The sequence below is a fragment of the Zalophus californianus genome, chromosome 1 (assembly GCF_009762305.2).
Source record: "Zalophus californianus isolate mZalCal1 chromosome 1, mZalCal1.pri.v2, whole genome shotgun sequence".
Taxonomy (NCBI): domain Eukaryota; kingdom Metazoa; phylum Chordata; class Mammalia; order Carnivora; family Otariidae; genus Zalophus; species Zalophus californianus.
Genome location: NC_045595.1, coordinates 61,352,106 through 61,373,329, shown reverse-complemented (window position 1 = coordinate 61,373,329; position 21,224 = coordinate 61,352,106). Strand labels below are relative to the sequence as shown.

At 41.9% G+C, this 21,224-nt stretch overlaps 1 protein-coding gene across 2 annotated transcripts in view; it reads right to left on the bottom strand.

Moving 5' to 3' along the window:
- The window catches only part of ANO10 (anoctamin 10), a 235,919-nt gene that overhangs the window by 50,252 nt on the left and 164,443 nt on the right, over positions 1-21,224 (bottom strand). The window contains exon 12 of one of the 2 annotated variants that reach the window (XM_027587534.2): positions 9,125-9,241. The exons of the other annotated variant lie outside the window; for it this stretch is intronic. Within the exon in view, the coding sequence (XP_027443335.1) occupies positions 9,125-9,241 (117 nt within the window). The remainder of the gene's footprint in view (positions 1-9,124; positions 9,242-21,224) is intronic. 2 annotated transcript variants of the gene reach the window in all.

Sequence of the window (21,224 nt, the reverse complement as noted above, 5' to 3'; positions counted from 1 at the left end):
AACTACTTTAGAATTCTATCTGGCTTGATTCGGGCTTATCTTACCATCTTCTGGGAGCCATGACTGTTACTGATATCAACCACAGTCAGTCTTTTTGAAAAAAACAGAATTTGAGCTTTATCAAAGCTAGATATGGAGACCTTATAAAGTGCTTGGACCTGCAATTCCTCAGGGTGCATTCTCTTCCCTAGTGATCCCAGAAAGTCCTATGACCTAACTGTTTCCATTTTTGCCAGAGAACCTATTTTAAGATTCCTCTTTTCTTGTCCAAGGACATCACTTGTCATTTACTTAATATATTAGCTTCTGAACTATGTTTGACTCAACAAACTTAGTTTGATGAGGTGGAGATTTATTCAGAGTCTACTGGGCATCAGGCCCTGTGCCGGATGAGGGAATGCAGGAGTAAAGAACACCTGGCCAAGCGTAGTCGGGGAATGCACAGAAGTAGGCACCAGGTCCCTATGCCTCACAGTGGAGGGAGCGCTCCCCCTGAAGGTGAGGTGTGTGAAGCTGAGGGCAGAAGGGAGGTGCCGGGGTGGTCAGTTACAAAGTAGCAGGGGTACTTGGGAATCCATGAGCAGTACATCCTGCCAGATCTGAAAGGAAGAAGAAGCAGAACAGGAGAGGGGGCTGAAGGGCCACACAGAGCCAGTATTCGTTAAAGCTTTAACCACCTGTGAAGAAGTATCATGCGTGGATTGGAGAGAAATCACAGGCAAAAGGCTTACAGACCCTAGACCAAGAACCATTCGGAGTCACTGCACACACAGAGGCTTAGAGCAGTGCCTGGCTCACATGACCACCCACTGCATGCCAGCCTTACCCTCCTCTGCTATTATTGCTGCCCAGCTGTGTGCAGGCCACAAAAACAGGTGGCGCTGCTGCAAAGGTGGAATGGTGACTTGCCACCTAATCTGGTTTCATGGCACCATTTTTCCCAGAATTACTGCCTGGCTCACCCAGAGATACAGGGCACCCAAGCACAAGGTAGTCCTTGCCTGTCCCAACTCCCCCCACTGTGTCTTACTCACACTGTCTCAGTCGGGCCTCTCTCTGACCATATGTGGTAGGCACCACCTCCCAGGGTCTCGCTGTGTTGGGGAGATGACAACATAGGAGAAAGGGAGAGGTCAGCTCAGAGGGGCCACCCCAAGTCTCAGAGCACTGTAGCTCACTAGGCCAGGACCATCCCTCCCCAAGAGCCAAGGCTCCAGCACCGTCTGCCACTAGCTTTCTTAGAAGCTGATTCTTTCTCTGGGCTCATATCCTTCTGAACCACATGTTGGCAAACCAGCTTGTGATTATATATCCAATAGCCAAATGCTTTAGCACCTTCGTTCTAGACTGTGATACTTTTAACTTTCCCTTAAAAATGTTTATTTATCTACCACAACTTGAGAGCACACATGAAGGGAAGAGAAGTTCAGAGGCTATTGGTAAATGCTGGAAATGGTTTAAATACACTTAACCCGGTGCGCCTGGGTGGCTCTATTGGTTAAGCATGTGCCTTTGGCTCAGATCATGATCCCGGGGTCCTGGGATCGAGCCCCGCATCGGGCTCCTTGCTTGGCGGGGAGTCTGCTTCTTCCTCTGTCCTTCCCCCCTGCTTGTGATCTCTCTCTAATAAATAAAATCTTTAAAAAATATAAAAATAAATACACTTAACCCTAGGAAACAGACATTACTTAAGGCCGCTGGCCCAGAATGCCCAGGCTGGCAAGATCCCACACCTGATTTGAGGCCCTTGAGGGCTACAATTAGCACCGTGGTGTCCTCTTAAAGTCCTTATCTTGCTCTTTCTGACTGATTTCTGGGGCTGTTATCTCTCTCGAAACCTGCATTTGGACCCAGCACTCTGGCGTAGGTAGGTGCTTGGCTCTGGGACGGCTGGCTGCCCAGAGGCCAGTTAAAGTGGTGACTCTACTGAGGATATGGTGTCCTTGTGCTCCAGGACACTGAGCAACTCCTTTCTATTTTTAGTTAAATCTCAAAATTATCCAGAATTGAATAAATCAATTTGAAAAGAAATAAAAGGGCATTGCTAGGATGATATTTACCGTCTAGAATTCTTTGCAAAGGTCTCACCAACTGAAGCCTGATTATTTGAAAATGTCTCCTGCAAAGCAAACAGTTTTATGTTCCCCAGTTTGCCTCTCACCTTCAAGTACATCTACCTTGCCTATATATTTAGAAATGCCATAGCTTCCTACCTGACACAGAAGAAGGAACTGTTCCCAGTACTTCTCCTTTCCTCCGTTCCTCCCATCACAGCTGAGAGCAATAATTAGGACCCACAGAGCACTTCTCCAGATGGGCTCCAGGGCTCCTGCCTTAGAACCAGTGCTGGGTGAAAATGCAGATTTCTGGGCCTTTCCACAGACCGTGCAATCCAGCCTCTCATTTTATAAAACAAAATACTGAATGGCAAAGAGACTACCTGCCTCATTTATGGCCCAGACCTTGCTTGTTCTTGGCACTCACCTGACTGTGCTTGGGATCTATCTTTGATGGGGACTGAGGATTAGGGGTGGGGAGTTTGGAGCAATAGGAAGGGCTTTTTAAATGTAGGTGCCTGGGCCTCACCTTAGATCTAGGGAATCCGACTCTTCAGGTGTGGGGCCCAGGCACATGTATCTTTCAAAAGTTCTATGTTCGAGATGCACAGCCCAATTTAAGAACTGTCCAATGACTTAAATTTCTCAGTCATGTTTTGTCCATAAAATGGGAACCTGAATTGAAGTGTAGCAATTCAAATGAAAATTAGACATGATATACTAATTACTCATAAGTAATCATTTCTATTGACTGATTTACTATCAATTTCTGGTCATTTAACAGTGAAAATGTCAGGGGATAGGCTAAGCATTCATGAGATTTATTCCTAAATATGTCTTCAAGAACTCCATTTTTGACCTGGGCCCACCAACTGACCAGGGGACACAGCAGAAGCTCTGTCTGCCTTTGATACATGGGAACAGCCCAGTGAATCGAGGCTCCACTTACTTACAAAGAAGATAGTTAAATGTCAGATTAAAGAAAAATAAGACAAATTCTATATCCTAGAAATGTCAATAGTTTAGTAAGTAAACTGACAACCTACCAGTTAATCTGAGTTTTTGAAAAGCACTCAGTGGGTGACTTTTCACATCGAGGACCTTCTGGGCTTCTTTGGCCCTGTGGACAGTGAGACTAAACAGGCAGCGTAGTTAAGAATCTTTGCCGACTGACAGCAGCAAGAACTGGCGAGGCCCAAGGAGCAGTGCTGACCACACCACAAAGCCCTGGGCCAGCAGGGGGGGACAGGAGAGGGGCACCTGGCCCAGGCTCTTCTGCCCAGCTTTTACCCTGGACCTTTCATTCTCAGATTATAGCTTTAACTAACAAGTAGTGGAGAGGGGGCTACCTTTGTGTGGTCTGCAGTTCAAGACCCTAGGAAATCTTGACCACAGCACTCATCACTGCCTCCTGCCCACTTGATGGATCAAACGCATTTGAGCCGCACATGCACAGATCTGAAATCACCTTTAGTGCAAGCTAGCTATGACAAGCTAGCATGTCCTGTTTGAAGGTGTTTGATAAATACAATGAGTCAAAGCCTGCAGGGTATTTCTGTCCCTCCAGACCCTTAATAGCAAGGTCAGCACCAAAATCATGTTTTCTTAGAAGGTGATATAATCTAAGAATCGTATCTATGTCTTCAGAAGAAAAAAGCCCAGAGAGACTTAAATCTTTTAGATTTTTTTCTCCTTTTAAAATTTTATTTATTTATTTTAATTTAAGTAGGCTCCATGCCCAGTGTGGAGCCCAAAGTGGGGCTTGAACTCAAGACCCTGAGATTAAGACCTGAGCTGAGATCAAGAGTCAGATGCTTAACTGACTGAGCCACTCAGGTGACCCTGGATTTTTTCTTCTTTTAAAATATGAGACAGGGAGGGGCACCTGGATGGCTCAGTAGGTAGAGCATGCAACTCTTGAGCTCAGGGTGGTGAGTTCAAGCCCTACGTTGGGCATAGGGCTTACTTAAAAAAAGTAAATAAATAAAAAAAAAAACCCTTGAGACAATTTTGGTTAGTGCTTCATTTTTCAATGACGATGTGTATAAATAAATTCTGCCTTTGAATTAGGGCTTTGCTTCGCTGTTAGGTAGGGCATATCTGAAGACATGGGAAGTCAGGGAGCTGAGATGACCTGAGAGATCATTTAGCCATGTCCACAGCAAACACTCATACCTGTGAGCCCCCGCCAAAGCAAGTATAACAGCCCTGCAGTAGGAGTTGTAGGTAAATGGATTTAGTAATACGAGACATGTTAATATCCAACATCATTACAGACCCTTTGCTTCTTAGACAAATATATGACAACATGAAATCCTGAGTGAGAGGAAAGCCTTACTAGCATGGAGCAGGATCTCACCTTGACACAGAGTTCAGATGTGTACACATGGCCAGGGAGTTGTCTACCCCAATCTATGGAACATCACTAGAAATGCAATCAATGCAGAAACCCGATTTACCAAAACTCTTCCCAAGAAATGCTGTACAATTAAAACATGTTTTTGCTTACATACCCCCTAAAATTTTGGGGTACTATGTGCCCTCCCACACAATTTTATGTTGACATATAAAATCTACACTATAAATTAAGTAATTGTAAAAATGTATTTGCTAGCTTACTGTAAATATTGCATATTTCCATACTACAAATACTAAAAACAAACTATTAGGTCACTCTTTTAAAGATGTCCAAGAAATTCTATGAAATACCATAGGGATGTGACACCCACCATTACCTATTTAAAAAGCAGGTGAATATAATTAATAGTAACAATTTCATGTTTTTCCTTTTTCTCCTCTTTGAAATCCTATTTCCTTATCATTTTTCCCAAAGAATTTTATCCCAATAAAATATTTTTTTTTGCTTGAAAGTATCAATTACTATCACACTTTACTTCACTAATATACTCATAAATGGAAATTTTAAAAGTTTAAAAAATTTCCCATGGTGCTAAGTCTCACCATAAGTGTTTAAAATTTTCTTCTGGACCAATTGGTCATTATAGTTATGAATGCTGCATAAATGATAAAAATTACATAAATATAATATACATACTGATAAGGAATTATTGGACCTAAGTTCCCAGATACATTTTGGAAATGCATCTTTTAAAGAGATGGATTTGGTTTTGGCAGTCAGGAGATTAGGGTGCCTTAATGGAACACAGTTTAGACCCTGACACCTCCATATTGTAAGGCTCTCTCTCAGCTGTGAGGCTTTCACCCTGGGGTCAAGGCACAGGGTAGGGTGCCTACCTTCTGCTAAGCAAGGGAGGACAACTGTAGGCAGACAGGCTGTATGGCCCAGGACAGCCAGGAGGGACGACAGGGCACCCGGGCCTCTTACAACAACATTTTAGGAAAGAAGATGCATATAAGTTGGGGATCTGAACATTGAGGCCCCTATAATTGTCTGGACCCAAAGGCTCCTCACAAGTTTAAGGAACTTGGCTATAGGGAGGGGCTGTGCTCTGCCCCTCACCCCTATGGTTTCAGCCTCTCCTTTAAATGGGGACTCAACAAGTACTCTGAAATACCGAGTGGGGCGCCAAATTCAGGTTGGTCTGCCCTCTGCCTTGGTCTCACCCTGACCTCACCTAAGGACAAATCTCACTTTGCCTCACATCGCCTCTAGGTTTCCACATTCGATTCATGCCCTCAAACTTCGTGTGTAAAATACATATTATATGAAAATAAGTTTACTCCAAAAATTTCACCTTATGCTTACATTTATTTTCTAAGGAAAAAAAAAACCCAAAGCATATGAATGTCTGTAAAAAGAACAAGGAAGGAAGAGGAAGGGTGTGTGAGGACGCGCTTAGGTACGTCTGAGAATGGCATTGGGGGATTTCAGGAACTATTCAAACCACTGACACGAGGGAGGACTTTATTCCTCATTTACTTACATGAGTGTTTTAAATGCAGAAAGCATACGGATAACAAACGGCATATCACCCCCCTCCCAAAGAATTCCTGTTGCCCTTAAACAAGTAGTACATGGTCAGAAAATTCAAGCTGTATATGAAAAGAGTTATCTTAATTTTTTTTTTAAAGATTTTATTTATTTGAGAGAGAGAGAGAGCACAGCAGGGGTAGGGGAAGAGGGAGAAGGAGAAGCAGGCTTCCCGCTGAGCAGGGAGCCCAATGCAGGGCTTGATCCCAGGACCCTGGGATCATGACCTGAGCCGAAGGCAGGCTCTTACCGACTGAGCCACCCAGGCACCCTGAGATATCTTAATTTTTCCTCAAAGGCAGCTACTGTACTGGGTTTCCCAGAAGCCCTTCTAGGAAAAATGCATGTGTTTGCATTCGCCCATTTCTTATCCCTTCCTTCCCTTCTACAAAATTTAACTCAAACTTGCTCTGTATCTTGTTTTCTCCATTTGCTAAAACAGCAAATACACGCTCATGCATGTAACACACGCACGCACATGCCCACAACACACACCCCAGCACAGAGATCTTTTTAAAAAAGCGGGTTCACCGAACGTTCTCATGTGGAACCATTATCATACTATAATTGTTTTAAACTGTCTCCTACTGAGTTTAGTTATGTCTGGGTTCTTGCTAATAGAAATGCTTCAACAATGGTATTTTGATCCACTTTGCAGATATAACTGTTACCCTAGCAAGAGTCATTTGGTTGGAGGGTGGTCTAAATTTTGGATTCAATTGCATTCTAGAAAGGCTGAGCCAATTTACACTTCTGTCAAGTACAGAGAAGTGTCCATTTCCCCACACCGGGCGAGAACAGGTTGTCAACCAGCATTTGCCAACAGTGAGTAAAATGTCGTGTTTCACTGTTGCTTGAACTTAAGTTTCTTTAATTGTGAGTGAGGTTGAGCACCTCTTCCTATGTTATGCTTTGATTACTGGGTTGTCTTTTTTAATGGATTTATCAAAATGCTGCCTGAATTAAAGATATTGACCATTTCTCAAAAGTTGCTAGGATTTCCCGTTTGTCCAGTTTAACTTTTGAGGTTTTTGGTCATCTAGAAGCTTTAAATTGCCATACTTTTTATATCTCTTACCTGTCTGAATATTGCAGGAGGGTGGTGGCAAGAGATATGTAAGGTACGAGGTAAAATAAAATGTAATAATTTTCCTAACCAATTGTTTGTCATCAGACCATGTAACAAACAATCCTTCTTCTTCCCCACTACCACAGAATGTTAATTTTACCATAAACTAAAGTCCCCGTTTTATTTGGGTCCATTTACAGGCTCTCTGCTCTATTCCACTGATCTATTTCTTCCCTAATTCAAAATGGATTTATTTTTTTTCTTTAAAGATTTTATTTGACAGAGAGACAGTGAGAGAGGGAACACAAGCAGGGGGAGTGGGAGAGGGAGAAGCAGGCTTCCCGCTGAGCAGGGAGCCCAACGTGGGACTCGATCCCAGGACCCTGGGATCATGACCTGAGCTGAAGGCAGACACTTAACAACTGACCCACCCAGGCACCCCTCAAAATGGATTTAATTACTGTAACTACTGTATTATTCAGAATACATTTCAATATCTGGCAGAGCTAAAGTTCTCATTTTTCTTCTTTTTCAGAAATCTCCTTGCTATTCTCAAATGCTTATTTCTATATATTTGAATTGGTATCACATTTTCACAAGACTGGATCTTTTGGTCCCAGCAGAGTTTTAAAAATACTCTTCATATAGATTACCCATATTGTTTTTATAAATTACTAAAGGTTTTCTATTTTGGCTTCTTTGGTAAATGGGAACTTTTCTTCAATAATATTTTCAAATGGCTATTATGTCTTATGAAAGGAATAAATAATTTTAGATAAGCCTTGTAACCTACCTCCTTACCAGGTTTTCCTATTGTGTCCGATAACATATCTTGTGATTTTTAGATTTAATAACCTTCTAATCTTCAATGAGTGACACATTTGCCTCCTACAGGTTACTTGACCTTCTCACTTCTTCCTCCTGTAGAAGTGCATTGGTCAGCAGCCCTGGCGCCATGGGAAGTACCAGTGGTGGTAATGGGTTTCCTGACACTGCTGTGAGTGCTTCTGGTGGCTACTGTGGAGCATGGTGCTTGTGCTTTGATTTAAGATACAAACACACAGACTAGGTGAACTTGCCCCACACCTCAGAAACCGAAATGCAGTCATCTAGCCTTCTCCCCCACTGTGCCCTGCTGGTGGACCCACACTTCTTCTTCTCTGTACTCTTATCACAAGTCTTATCCTGGGGACACCCTGCCTAATCAGGGGCACATTCTGCTCCAGTGTGGGGCCTCCCATCTAGTGTACTATCCTGGAGCCCTTGCTTCTATCAGAGGGTCAGCTTGGCGGGGGGTGGGGGGGCCCTCCTTGCAATTATTTTCCTTCCAGCTCCCCAAACATCAAAGGAAATATTCTTGTACATGGTGGTTTTGAAGCCTAATGGACTGTGAGGGTCAGAACCCGGTCCTGGACCCACACTTGTCCCCTCAGATGATAACTGCCTTACTAATTTTCTCATTGGTTTAATTCTTATCTCTCACTAGAGAGAACTAGCTCTGGGCATGGAGGAGTCTTTGTCTTGCTGCTCGCACTCTGCTATAAGTAGAAGGTCAAAATGAAGACCTCCAGCATGGCCGCTAGTATAATGTGGAAATCCCTGGAAAGAAGTTTCTACTTTCATGGCATTTTTGCTGCTTTTGCCCACACTTTCTCGTTCTCCCTCATTCTCTGCAAGATATTATGCAAGATTCTATTTGCTCACTTCTCCTTGCTTAATGTTTCTGTAGAAGGCAGGCTTAGAAAACATGAGGGCTGCTCCAGGATGATTCTTGGAAATCCTGGTCTTGTTCTTCTGCTGACTGTTAGCTCTACTCTTTAACATTGCTCAAATATTTTTGTTTTGCTTAGTTTAGTTCTTTCAGTCTATCCGTTGATCATATTATTAGGATTTTGGTTTTGTTATGCCATCCTAAACTGAGCCTTCTGTATTTATTTACGCTAGTAACTTCAAGGCTGAAGGAAATACTCAGAGTGAGTTCTCTAAATTATGGCCCCTGGCATTTGCTAAAGACATAACACTGATTTTCAGGACAGTTGCTCTTACCTGCCGCTTGAGTGCCTCCAAAGACTCAAACTCCAATCTGGCCAGTTTCATCTGGATATGCTGTGGTTTATCAGGTATGGCAAATGCAAGTATAAACTTTAAAGCCAGGAGTGCATGCTAAAAACAAGAAAGAGTACATGTTGATGTGCCACATTAGGCCACATGTGCAATGAGACAAAACGGAACCTAAGCAATCTGTGATTCTTCTCGTTAGTCTTGGGTAATTTCTAATGACTGGCCTGTCATAGATCAGAGATCAACCAGGCCCAAGAGTTCTATTTAACCCACCCCACTGTGGGCCACTCAATAACTGTTGTCTTACTTGCTTTATTCTTCTAAAATTAGTTTATTTCCTTAAACTGATACCATACATTTTCAGTGTTTTATAGAAAAATGAAATTTACTCTGAAAAGTCTTTCACAAAATGTTTTTTTTTTTCCTGTGTCTATTTTCCCAGTGTATCTTAGTACACAACACTGGCAGACTCATTCTTTTTTTTCTTTTTTTTATACACAGAGAGAGAGAGTGCACAAGTTGGGGGGAGGGACAGAGCAAGAAGGAGAAGCTGACTCCCTGCCAAGCAGGGAGCTTGGATGTAGGGCTCGATTCCAGGACCCCGGGATCATGCCCCAAGCTGAAGGCAGACGCTTAACCAACTGAGCCACCCAGGTGCCCTAGACTCACTCTATTCTTTGCCCAATGACATCTTCCCTGTGCTATGGTTCAGGCTGAGTTATGTGAAACATATAGTGCCTTAGACACCAGGTGCCTTGAATCCTCTGCACCCCTACAAGTGTCTGGTACGGTTTCTTTCATGAAATGATAATCAATAAATATTGATGAATTGATTGGTTGAAATGTACTACCTTATGCTGCTAATTCCATATACTGTAGGGCAGGTACACAGAAATGTACAGTGTATCCATTATAACAAGGGAAGCTTAGAACCCTTCTGCACCAAAATTATACAGTTTTTCTATACCATAATGATATGAGGTTTATAATTATGCTTTTTTCTCTGCAGAACAGAATAAGCCAACAGGATTGTTTCCATTGGTAAGCCTGTTCTTCATATGCATGGCCTCAACCTACTGATGCTTCTGCAATTCTAGCATCATCTTGTGATCCAGGATCAACACCCATGGAAGTCTGAACGATGAAAAGAATATAGTTGCCTCTTTGATAACAGCATGGATAACTAAACATTAAAAGCTGTGAAATGATTTTTAAAGGTAAGAAATGATTAAAAGGCATTTTGAAAATCAGCAAAGGAAATGGAACAGACTCTAAGAAATGTTGCACTGAATTATTGACAGAAAAAGAGGAGAGCTTAAAAAAATTAAACAAGCCCCTTACTGTAATATTTTCAAAAGGAGGATGAAGGACGAATACCATGTGGATATCTCCTAGGAGAGGCATGAAATAAGGAAGGAAATCAGAATCATGCCAGAACAAGCAATAATTCAATCCAGAGACCTGGAAATGGGCAGAGCCCCAGGGCAGGCCAAGCACTCCTGGTATTAACAAGAGATGTGGAGTGGGCCAGGGCCAGGCAGTCTTCACTGAAGTGTGACTGCTGGGACCAAAGAGGACACCTGCAAGGTACTGATTAAGTATCTACAGTATGAAAACTAGTAGATAACACAGCATGAATCAGGTGACATCATCTGTTGTAAGTCTTAAGTAATTGAATTAAATTAACAGGAACCTGGATAAAATCTACAAAGAACAAATAAATAAATCAAAAAAGGTATACTGTGTCATCATTTCATTCCATTGGAATACTGACACATAATTTTATGTAAGACTTAACCGCTTCAGTAGAAATACTAGACAAGAAATAAACAAATGAGCAGATGAAAAGAAATCTTCCAAGTTTTCCAGAAATGGGGTGTCCTCAAACTGCCAGAACCCCACCATGAGCCAGTCACTGGCCTCTTTCCATCTCTCCTAACAAATCTGTACCCATTTTCTCTTCTTTGGAGTCTTGGAGGGAACCAGTGAGAAAAAAGACCCTGCCAAGGTCTTCCCTTGGAAACAAGGTGTCTGTAAGATGTGTCAAATCCCCTTTGGGAACCAGGACCGGTTATGGCAACCGAACAACTCTGCCACAGACCTCAGTGCTCATAGATGCCACACAAAATGTCCATAACCCTCATTAATTAAAAATGTTGGCATTTATTAGACAATATCAGTTAACACAGGAAGTCATTTTAACATGGTTAAAACACATAGCAGTGAGTTTTTATGAGTAGCTCTGTAGTTTGCTTTCCTAAAATTATTTTATACTAAATGCTTTTAAAGGCCCACATGTAGAGAGATCAATTTCTTTTGAACTATATAGGTTCCTAACAGACCTGCTTATTCTCAGCTTTTAACTTCCCACGGAACACCTCCAGGGTTATGCTCCTTGAAGAGTTCCACGCTAAGCACACAGCTGAATACTCCTTAGCTGGCTACCAGCACCACAAAAGCCAGAGGGAAGTAGTGCTGTGTCCACCCCGTCACATTCATTAGTGACTAGTGTGCTAGACATGGGTCATGTGTTGGAGGATTCTACAGTGAAAGAGATGATGTCCCCGGCACATGGTCTAGAGGAGGAGATGAGTAATTATGGGCCATCCCCAAATGCCGTGCATGAGTGGTCCTCCCCAGTATACATGGGACAAGGAGCCTACAGATTGGTCAGTTATCCCAGTTTTTAGCCGTTTGGAGAGGGCTTCCTGAGCAGAGACATGCGGGATGAGGAGCTGGCTAGGAAAGGGGAGGAGTGTTCCCAGAGAGAGAACAAACACACAAAGGGATGGTGGGGTTGAGGAGAGAGGCGCCATGGAGGCACCCAGGAACTGGATGACACAGGAGCTGAGTGAGGTGTGAGGAGGCACTGAAAGTGCCAACATGGGAATGACGGGTTCAGATGTCTCCATTCATGGCACAGAGAGTGGACAAGAGTGGAGGCTGCAGAAGTGCAGACAGGTCATCGGGGTGAGCTGGTGTGTGCAAGAGCAATGGGATGGAGCCTCCAGGAATGAATGGAGGGTTCACCAGCAGAGGACCAGACAGGCCTCCACAGCTCCTCCATGATGACGTGCGTGCAGGATGAGGAGCAGACTGGAGGGAGAGGGTCTGCGTGGTCTATGGACTTTAGGGGTCTGTGGGATATCTGAGTAGAGATGCTCAGCCGGCAGTGGGGTAGAGGTGTCTCATGTTCGCAACAGGGCTGGAGGCAAACATCTGGGAGTTGCTGGGGTATGTGCATACATGGCACATAATGTCATGGGAATGGGTGAGATCTGCAGGGACGCACAGTGAGGAAGAAAAGATGAGACGAGACAAGAAGTTGGCACAGGAAGGAATTGGAGGAATGTACTAGGTGTGATGAGCAGAGGGAGAGGTCTGAAAAGTAGCTACAGAAGCAGCACGTGGAGGCAGAAATCGGGGAGGTTCTGGGTTTACAGAAGGAAAGGGGAGAGAAAGAAGCCAGTCAAGGTGGGCACTGGAAGGTCAAGTACATGGACGCTAGGGAGCAACCTTTGGCTTTAACCACTAGGCGGCCTCTGGTGATTCCGGTGGGAGTGGAGGTCACAGAAGCAAGACCAAGGTGCGCCAGGAAGGGCTGGGGAAGCAAGGCTAGAGGAAGGAGGGCCACCATGAGGGTTCAGAAAGTCTGGAGGAAGGGAGAGTAAGAGATGAGGAGGTAGCTGGAGGAAGAGCTGGGCTAGTCAGGTTTTCAGTTTTAAAGGTGTAAGTCTTGAATGCTAAAATGCTTTGGGAGAAGGAACTGAGAGAATGGTAAAAGGTGAAGGCCCTGGAAGGAAAAGTCTAAGGCACAGACCAGGCCACTGTGCAAGGCAGGGGCTTAGCCATACAGGAGGTCTGATATTGTCACACTAAGGAGGGAGGGCTGACCCGGGGAAACAAAGGCATTGGGGGCACTAATTTTAAAGAAGAAAAGAATTTTAAAAGAAATTTATTGTTCAGAATTGGCAATTCATACTTAAAACGAGGAAGGACAGGTGATAATCCCATAGTGTTCTCATTTTTCTTTTACAGACCTAATCTTAAACCATCACTAAGTACCCTTTCCTCAAAAGAGATCCTCATAATCTTTGACAGAAAAAAAAAAGTGCCTTAAAGAGCAAAACAAAAAATACCAACTTTATTAACTAGATCAGAAGAAAATATATCAACATCTTGGCAATGGTTGGCAATACAGGCAAACTTTTTATCTTTAGTCTCTAACAAACATGCATTACTTTTTTTTCCTTCCCCACATTTTATTTTTTTTAAGTTTTCACTTTAATTCCAGTGTAGTATTAGTTTCAAGAGTACAATATAGTGATCCATCACTTCCGTACATCACCCGGTGCTCATCACAAGTGCCTCCTTAATCCCCAGCACTTGTTTCACCCATCCCCCCACCCACCTCCCTTCTGGTAACTCTCAGTTTGTTCTCTATGGTTAAAGAGTCTGTTTCTTGGTTTGTCTTTCCTTTTTACCCCCTTTGCTCATTTGTTTTGTTTCTTAAATTCCACACGAGTGAGATCATATGTTATTTGTCTTTCTCTGACTTATTTTGCTTAGCATAAAACCCTTTAGCTTCATCCATGTTGTTGCTAATGGCAAGACTTCATTCTTTTTTATGGCTGAATAATGTTCCATTGTATATATACCACATCTTCTTATCCATTCATCAATGAATGGACACTTGGGCTGCTTCCATATCTTGGCTATTGTAAATAATGCTGCTATAAACATAGGGGTGCATGTTGTGTGTTACTTTTATAAGGGAAAAAAACCCCACTTGAACGAAAAAGAATGCATGGGTTCCTCACAGCCGAGGAAGGTCACTGAGAAGACATGACCACTAGTAGACCCGTGAGCTGGACCTAGGTGACTGGAGGCTGCTCACTTCCTCCTGGGTCCTCGGGATGTGGGAAGAGGCTTGCCTTTCCTGCTCCCAGAAGCTGCTACAAGGACATTGCCTTGAGATAGTGAGGTGGTGTTGAGAACACCTGCACGGTATAGTTGACTAAACCCGGTGAAGGCCTCTGTTTATAAAAGTTTATAAAAACTTTTAAGATGAGGCGGGCAGGTGCAGGGATCCACTCTTCTTGCTGCCGCCCAAGACAAGCCTCATAGGTAAGTTCCCTTTGCTATTAAAACTGCCACCTACCCGCCTGGAGGGGCCAACCTCTTTCTTCCATCTCTCCCTTCCCTCCGCACTCAGAGGCCAGCTCAGATTTCACCCAGGAAGCTCCTGGGGGGTGGGGGGGTGGGTTGTGAACCAACACTCATTTAAAGGAATTACATACGCCAAAGCTCCTAACCCCACCTTGCTGTAACTGCCCATATGCCCAGGAGACAGACCCAAACCAGACAACTTGCAGCCCAGGGAGTCTGGCTTCTAATCTGGGGTCCAAGAATACAAGAAGCTGGTGAAGGCTGTCACTTTGTAATCATTCCTTATGCAAATATGTAGGAGAGCACTTACACACACAGCCAGACTGCCTAGATGGCGGCCTTCTTCCCACTACTTCCTTCCCTCATCAAATCTTCTGGCACACTGATCCATCCCCTCACCCCACCCAACTTTGCAGCACTCTGGAAGTTCCACCAATTACAGGCCTATTTGGTTTAACATACTCTTGGGAGGGTGAAGGAGCATCGCATTCACAGGCAACTGTCAATTAATTTAATTAGCTGGGGCTAGCAAACTCTGTCCTCCACCCACCCCCAGTACTCTCGAGTGTTCAGAAGTTGGGGGAGATGCCACAGTAGCTTCAGCAGTGGGGTGCTGGCTTTGAGGAAGAGGAGTAAAGAGAAGGAGAAAGGAACCAACACTGTCTCAATGCTCAGGAAAGGATAAATTAGACATCCAGGCTCCACCGCCTTCTCTTTACTGGTTTCTTGTACCCAGGATCCAGAGTTCAAGTTGATGAATTAAGTAAGTTTTGTGGGCTAGCCTGGAAACCTAAATAACAGTTATAGCACTGTGTTTCAAAAAAAAATCAATTTTTAAAATGTTGTTTAATCGGCCAGAGCAAGTTCTTTCAAGACACGTCTCCAAAGGCAAGGGAAACAAAAGCAAAAATGAACTTTTGGGACTTCAACAAGATAAGAACCTTCTGCACAACAAAGGAAACAGTCAACAAAACTAAGAGGCAACTCACGGAATGGGAGAAGATATTTGCAAATGACACTACAAAGAGCTGGTATCCAAGATCTATAAAGAACTTCTCAACCTCAACACCCAAAAAACAAATAATCAAGTCAAAAAATGGGCATTAGACATAAACAGACACTTCTCCAAAGAAGACATACAAATGGCTAACAGACACATGAAAATGTTCATCATCATTAGCCATCAGGGAAATTCAAATCAAAACTACATTGAGATACCACCTTACACCAGTTAGAATGGCAAAAATTGACAAGGCAAGAAACAACAAATGTTGGAGAGGTTGTGGAGAAAGGGGAACCCGCTTACACTATTGGTGGGAATGCAAGTTGGTACAGCCACTTTGGAAAACAGTGTGGAGGTGCCTCAAAAAATTAAAAATAGAGCTACACTATGACCCAGCAATTGCACTCCTGGGTACTTACCCCAAAGATACAGATGTAGTAAAAAGAAGGGCCACATGAAATTCAGTGCTCAGAGCAGCAATGTCCACAGTAGCCAAACTGTGGAAAGAGCCGAGATGCCCTTCAACAGACAAATAGATAAAGAAGATGTGGTCCATATATACAATGGACTATTACTCAGCCATCAGAAAGGATGAATACCCAATTTTTGCATCAACATGGTTGGGACTGGAGGAGATTATGCTAACTGAAGTAAGTCAAGCAGAGAAAGTCCATTATCATATGGTTTCACTTACTTGTGGAACATAAGGAATAGCCTGGAGGACATTAGGAGAAGGAAGGGAAAAATGAAGGGGGGTGGAAATCGGAGGAGAGACGAACCATGAGAGACTATGGACTCTGAGGAACAAATTGAGGGTTCTGGAGGGGAGGGGAGTGGGGGGATGAGTTAGTCTGGTGATAGGTATTAAGGAGGGCACGTATTGCATGGAGTACTGGGTGTTATACGCAAACAATGAAACATGGAACACTACGTCAAAAACTCATGATGTACTGTATGGTGACATAACATAACATAATAAAAATAAATAAATAAAATGTTGTTTATATATTCCCTACAGCAAATCTGTTTCAATGCTAGGAACTGCTTTATGCTAACTGAACTGAGAAAAAAAAAATTGCAAAAGGCATTTTAGCTATTTCTACTTGTTTTCATAAATAAAAGCAAACCTAAGACAAAATGTGAATCTATTCAGATTTGAAGAAAAACGTATTCAAAAATGAATACTTGGGTTGGCTTTTCATAGTCTGTCTATGAAAACAGAAGACATTTTATGGGCCATGATCGTGATTCCTCCTTCACTGACAATCTTCTTCTAAAGTAAAACTCACAAAATTTTATCCTAAACAAAGCAAAGAAGAAAAGGAACAGTGGGAGGTGGGGTGGGGAGATGGACAGAATTTTAAAAGTAATAAATACAAGGAAGTTGGCTCCCTATAACAGTATGCTTCAAGTAATGATTATAGGGTGTCTTAGTTATAGGAAAAAAGAAAAGGACAAGACCAGAGAAAATCAGCATCTGGAGCAAAGTGTTTTCCAGAACTACAGTACTGCCTACCCTGCCACCAGTGCCACTCACCTCCGGTCACCACAGGGGGGTCCAACTCTTGGGAGTCTGGTGGCAGGTGCACAGAGCGTGAGCAGAACCTTTTTATTTTACAAAAGCTAGAAACTATAACACAATCGACAGTAGCAGCTGTGTTTGTGGCAGCATGTCCCCAACCCTGTCTCTTATGAAATACAAAATGCAAATTAGAGATGAGTTCCTAGAATTCTGAAAAGCTAATTTGATCTCTCCGGTGGAATGTTGGCCACGCTACCTCTTTCCATGCAGAGCCCAGCCACCACTGAATAAAAGAAACTCCAAAAAAGCATCCTCTGCTGATTACCAAATTACATGCCAAATGCCAATTAATAAGAAATGATTAATGGATCCAAGATTGAAAAAAAAATTATGGAATTAGGCTCTTAGGAAAAAAAAACCTAAGGAAAACAGAAATACAGCATACAAAAATCTATGGGTTCCAGCAAGAACAGTTCTAAGAGGGAAGTTCATAGCAATATAGGCCTGCCCCCAAGAAACAAGAGAAATTCAAATTAACCATTTAACTTTAAAACCTAAAGGAACTAGGAAAAAAAAAAAAGAATAAAGCCCAAAGTTGGTAGAAGAAAGGAAATAATAAAGATTGGAGTGGAAATAAATGAAGTAGAGACTAAAAATAGAAAAGATCAATGAAACTAAGAGCAGATTCCTTGAAAAGATAAACAACATTAACACATCTTTAGCTAGACTCATCAAGAAAAAAAGAGAGGGCTCAAATAAATAAAATCAGAAATGGAATAGAAGTGACTGATAACACAGAAATACAAAGGACCATAACAGACTACTAGGAACAATGACAGGCCAACAAATTGGACAGCCTAGAAGAAATGGATAAATTCCTAGAAACATAAAATCTTCCAGACTGAATCATGAAGAAACAGAAAATTAGAATAGACTATTAATAAGAAGTTGAATCAGTAATCAAATAGCTCCCAAAAAATGAAAGTCCAGGATCAAATGGCTTTACTAGTGAATTCTACCAAACATTCAAATAAGATTTAATACCTATCCCTCTCAAACTCTTCCAAAACACTGAAGACTATGGAAAGCTTTCCTCATTCTATAAGGCCAGCATTACTTTGCTCCCCAAACCAGACAAGGACATCACCAAAAAAAAAGAAAGAAAATACAGGCTGGGGATAAAAATAGATGTAAACTCCCCAACCAACAAAATACTAGCAAACTGAATTTAAGACACATTAAAAGGATCATACACCACGATCAAGTGGGATTTATTCCAGGGATGAAAGGATGATTCCACAACTGCAAATCAATCAGCACTACATTAACAAAATGAGTGATAAAATCATATGATCATCTCAATAGATGCAGTAAAAGCATTTGACAAAATTCAACATCCATTTATGATAAAAACACTCAACAAAGTGGGTATAAAGAATATGTAGCTCAACATAATAAAGACCATATATAGGGGTGCCTGGGTGGCTGAGTCAGTTAAGCATCTGCCTTTGGCTGAGGTCATGATCCCAGGATCCTGGGATCCAGCCCCGCATCAGGCTCTGTGCTCAGCAGGGAGCCTGCTTCTCCCTTTCCTTCTGCCTGCCTGTCTGCCTGCCTAATTGTGATCTCTCTCTCTGTCAAATAAATAAATAAAATCTTTAAAAAAAATAATAAAGACCATATATGACAAGCCCACAGCTGACATCATACTCAATGGTGAAAAGCTGAAAACTTTTCCTCTAAGATCAGGAACAAAGACAAGAATGAACACTATTTCCAATTTTATTCAACACAGTATTGGAAGTCCTAGGAAGCAATTAGTCAAGAAAAAAAAATAAAAGGCATATAAATTGGAAAGGAAGAAGTAAAACTGTCACTATTTGCAGATGACATGATGTTATATAAAGAAAACCCTAAAGATGCCACCAAAAAAACTGCTAGAATAAATGGATTCCGTAAATTTGCAGATAAAAAATTATTATATAAAAATCTGTTCCATTTCTGTACTCTAATAAGTTACCAGAAAGAGAAATCAAGAAAACAATCCCATTTATAACTGCATCAAAAAGAATAAAATACCTAGGTATAAATTTGGCCAAAGAGGTGAAAGACCTATACTATGAAAACTATAAGACATTGATAAAATAAACTGAAGAAGACAGAAATAAATGAAAAGATATTCTGCACTCATGGACTGGAAGAATTAGTATTATTAAAATGTCCATACTACCCGAAGCAATCTACAGATTCAATGCAATCCCTATCAAAATTCCAATGACATCTTTTTCACAGAACCAGAATAATTCTAAAATTTGTATGGAACCACAAAAGACCGCAAATAGCTAAAACAATTCTGAGAAAGATCAAAACTGGAGGTCCCACACTCCCTGATTTCAAACTGCAGTACAAAGTTATAGCACTCAAACAGTATAGTATTGACATAAATGAAAGAGAATCGAGAGCCCAGAAATAAACACATGTATATGGTCAATTAATTTATGACAAAGGAAGCAAAAATATACAACAGAGAAAAGAACTCTTAGAAGTCTGCTGTGGTGAGAGACGTCCCTGCCTGAAAGGCGCTCAGGTGGTGAAGCAGAGTGGAATCCTAGGTGGGACAGTGTGGTCTCAGGATCCTCAGGGTCACAGGAAGACCGTGGGTCCCTGAATGTGGCAGAGCTCCCAGGTTTTGGAGCGGGGAAGCCAGCTGCAAACAGCAAGGCCAGGAGTGGGCTTGCAGGTCTGAGTTGCCATAAACCATGAACCTCAGCACAGTCAGTCGACTGCTCTCCAAGCAGGGGCCTAGGGAGTGGCAGAACCGCAGCAAGACCCCCCTCCATCCACCCCAGGGAGGAGCAGTGGGGGAGCATGCCATAGGAGTCTAGGGGTTTGGAAACTCAAAACAGGGTCCTGTGCCTGAGATAGATATGCTTGGTCACAGGCTAGGTGAGCATGGAGTGCACACAGAGACCAGGGAGACAGGAGTGATTTGACTGCTTTTCCCTGAGGGCACACTGAGGAGTGGGGTCTGAGCTCTTGGCTCAGGGGACCAGAGATTAGAAGGCCACCATTTTCATTCTCATCCTTTAAAGCCACATGGAAAGCCTTCAGGGAACAAAAGCCACATAGAGCAGACCAGAGCAGATTACTTAGCCTGGCCCCTGGCAAGGGTGGTGCAGTTCCGCCTGGGGCAAATACATTTGAGAATCAATGCAAGAGGCCCCTCCCCAAGAAGATCAGCAAGAACATCCAGCCAAGATGAAGTTTACCGATCTTAGAGAACTGTAAAACTCCAGCACTAGGGGAAAACTGTATATATAGAATTAATGGTTTCCCCCACCATGATTCGTTAGTCTTTCAATTTTTATTTTTTTCTCTTTCATTTTTAACCAATTTCTTATTTTATCAATTCCTTTTTTAAATTAATTTTCATTTTTTTACATTTACATTCTATTCTTTCATTGTATTTATTTTTGTATATATATAAATTTTTCTTTCTTTACAATTTTGAGATGTAATTTCTTCTAACAAACCGACCAAAATACACTCAGGATATAATGTATTGCTTTGTTCTTTACACCTGTCTGTTTATATTCCTTTTTTTTTTTTTGTCTTTTAATTTTCATTTTTACAGTTACATTCTATCCTTTCATTGTATTTAATTTTATTTTTATACATAAATTTTTCTTTTTTTTAAATTTTGGAATCTAGTTTTCTAACAAACATACCAAAATACACACAGGATCCAGTGTATTGCTCTGTTCTGTTCACCTATCTGATTACATTCTCTTTTTATTTTCAGTTTTATTTATTTATTTATTTATTTTTGGCTTTAGGTCTCTTTTGATTTGTTTAGTGTATATTTCTCTGGGTTGTTCTCGTTGTTGTCATTTTAGTATTTTGTTCTCTCATTCATCTATTCTTCTCTGGAAAGAATGAAGAGATGGAAAAACTCACCCCCAAAAAGAGAACAAGAGGCACTACTGACTGCCAGGGACCTAATCAGTATGGACATAAGTAAGATGTCAGAACTAGAGTTCAGAATAACAAAGATAAAGATACTAGCTGGGCTTGGGAAAAAGCATAGAAGACACTAGTGAATCCCTTTCTGGAGAAAGAAAGAACTAAAATCTAATGATGTTGAAATCAAAGAGGCTATTAATGAGATGCAATTAAAAATGGAGGCTCTAACTGCTAGGATAAATGAGGCAGAAGAGAGAATCAGTGATATAGAAGACAAAATGATAGAGAATAAAGAAGCTAGAAAAAGAGAGATAAGCAACAACTGGATCATGAGGGGGAGCATTCAAGAGATAGGTGATACCATAAAGGGAAACAATATTAGAATAATTGGAATCCCAGAAGAAGAGAAAAGAGAGAGAGGGGGGCAG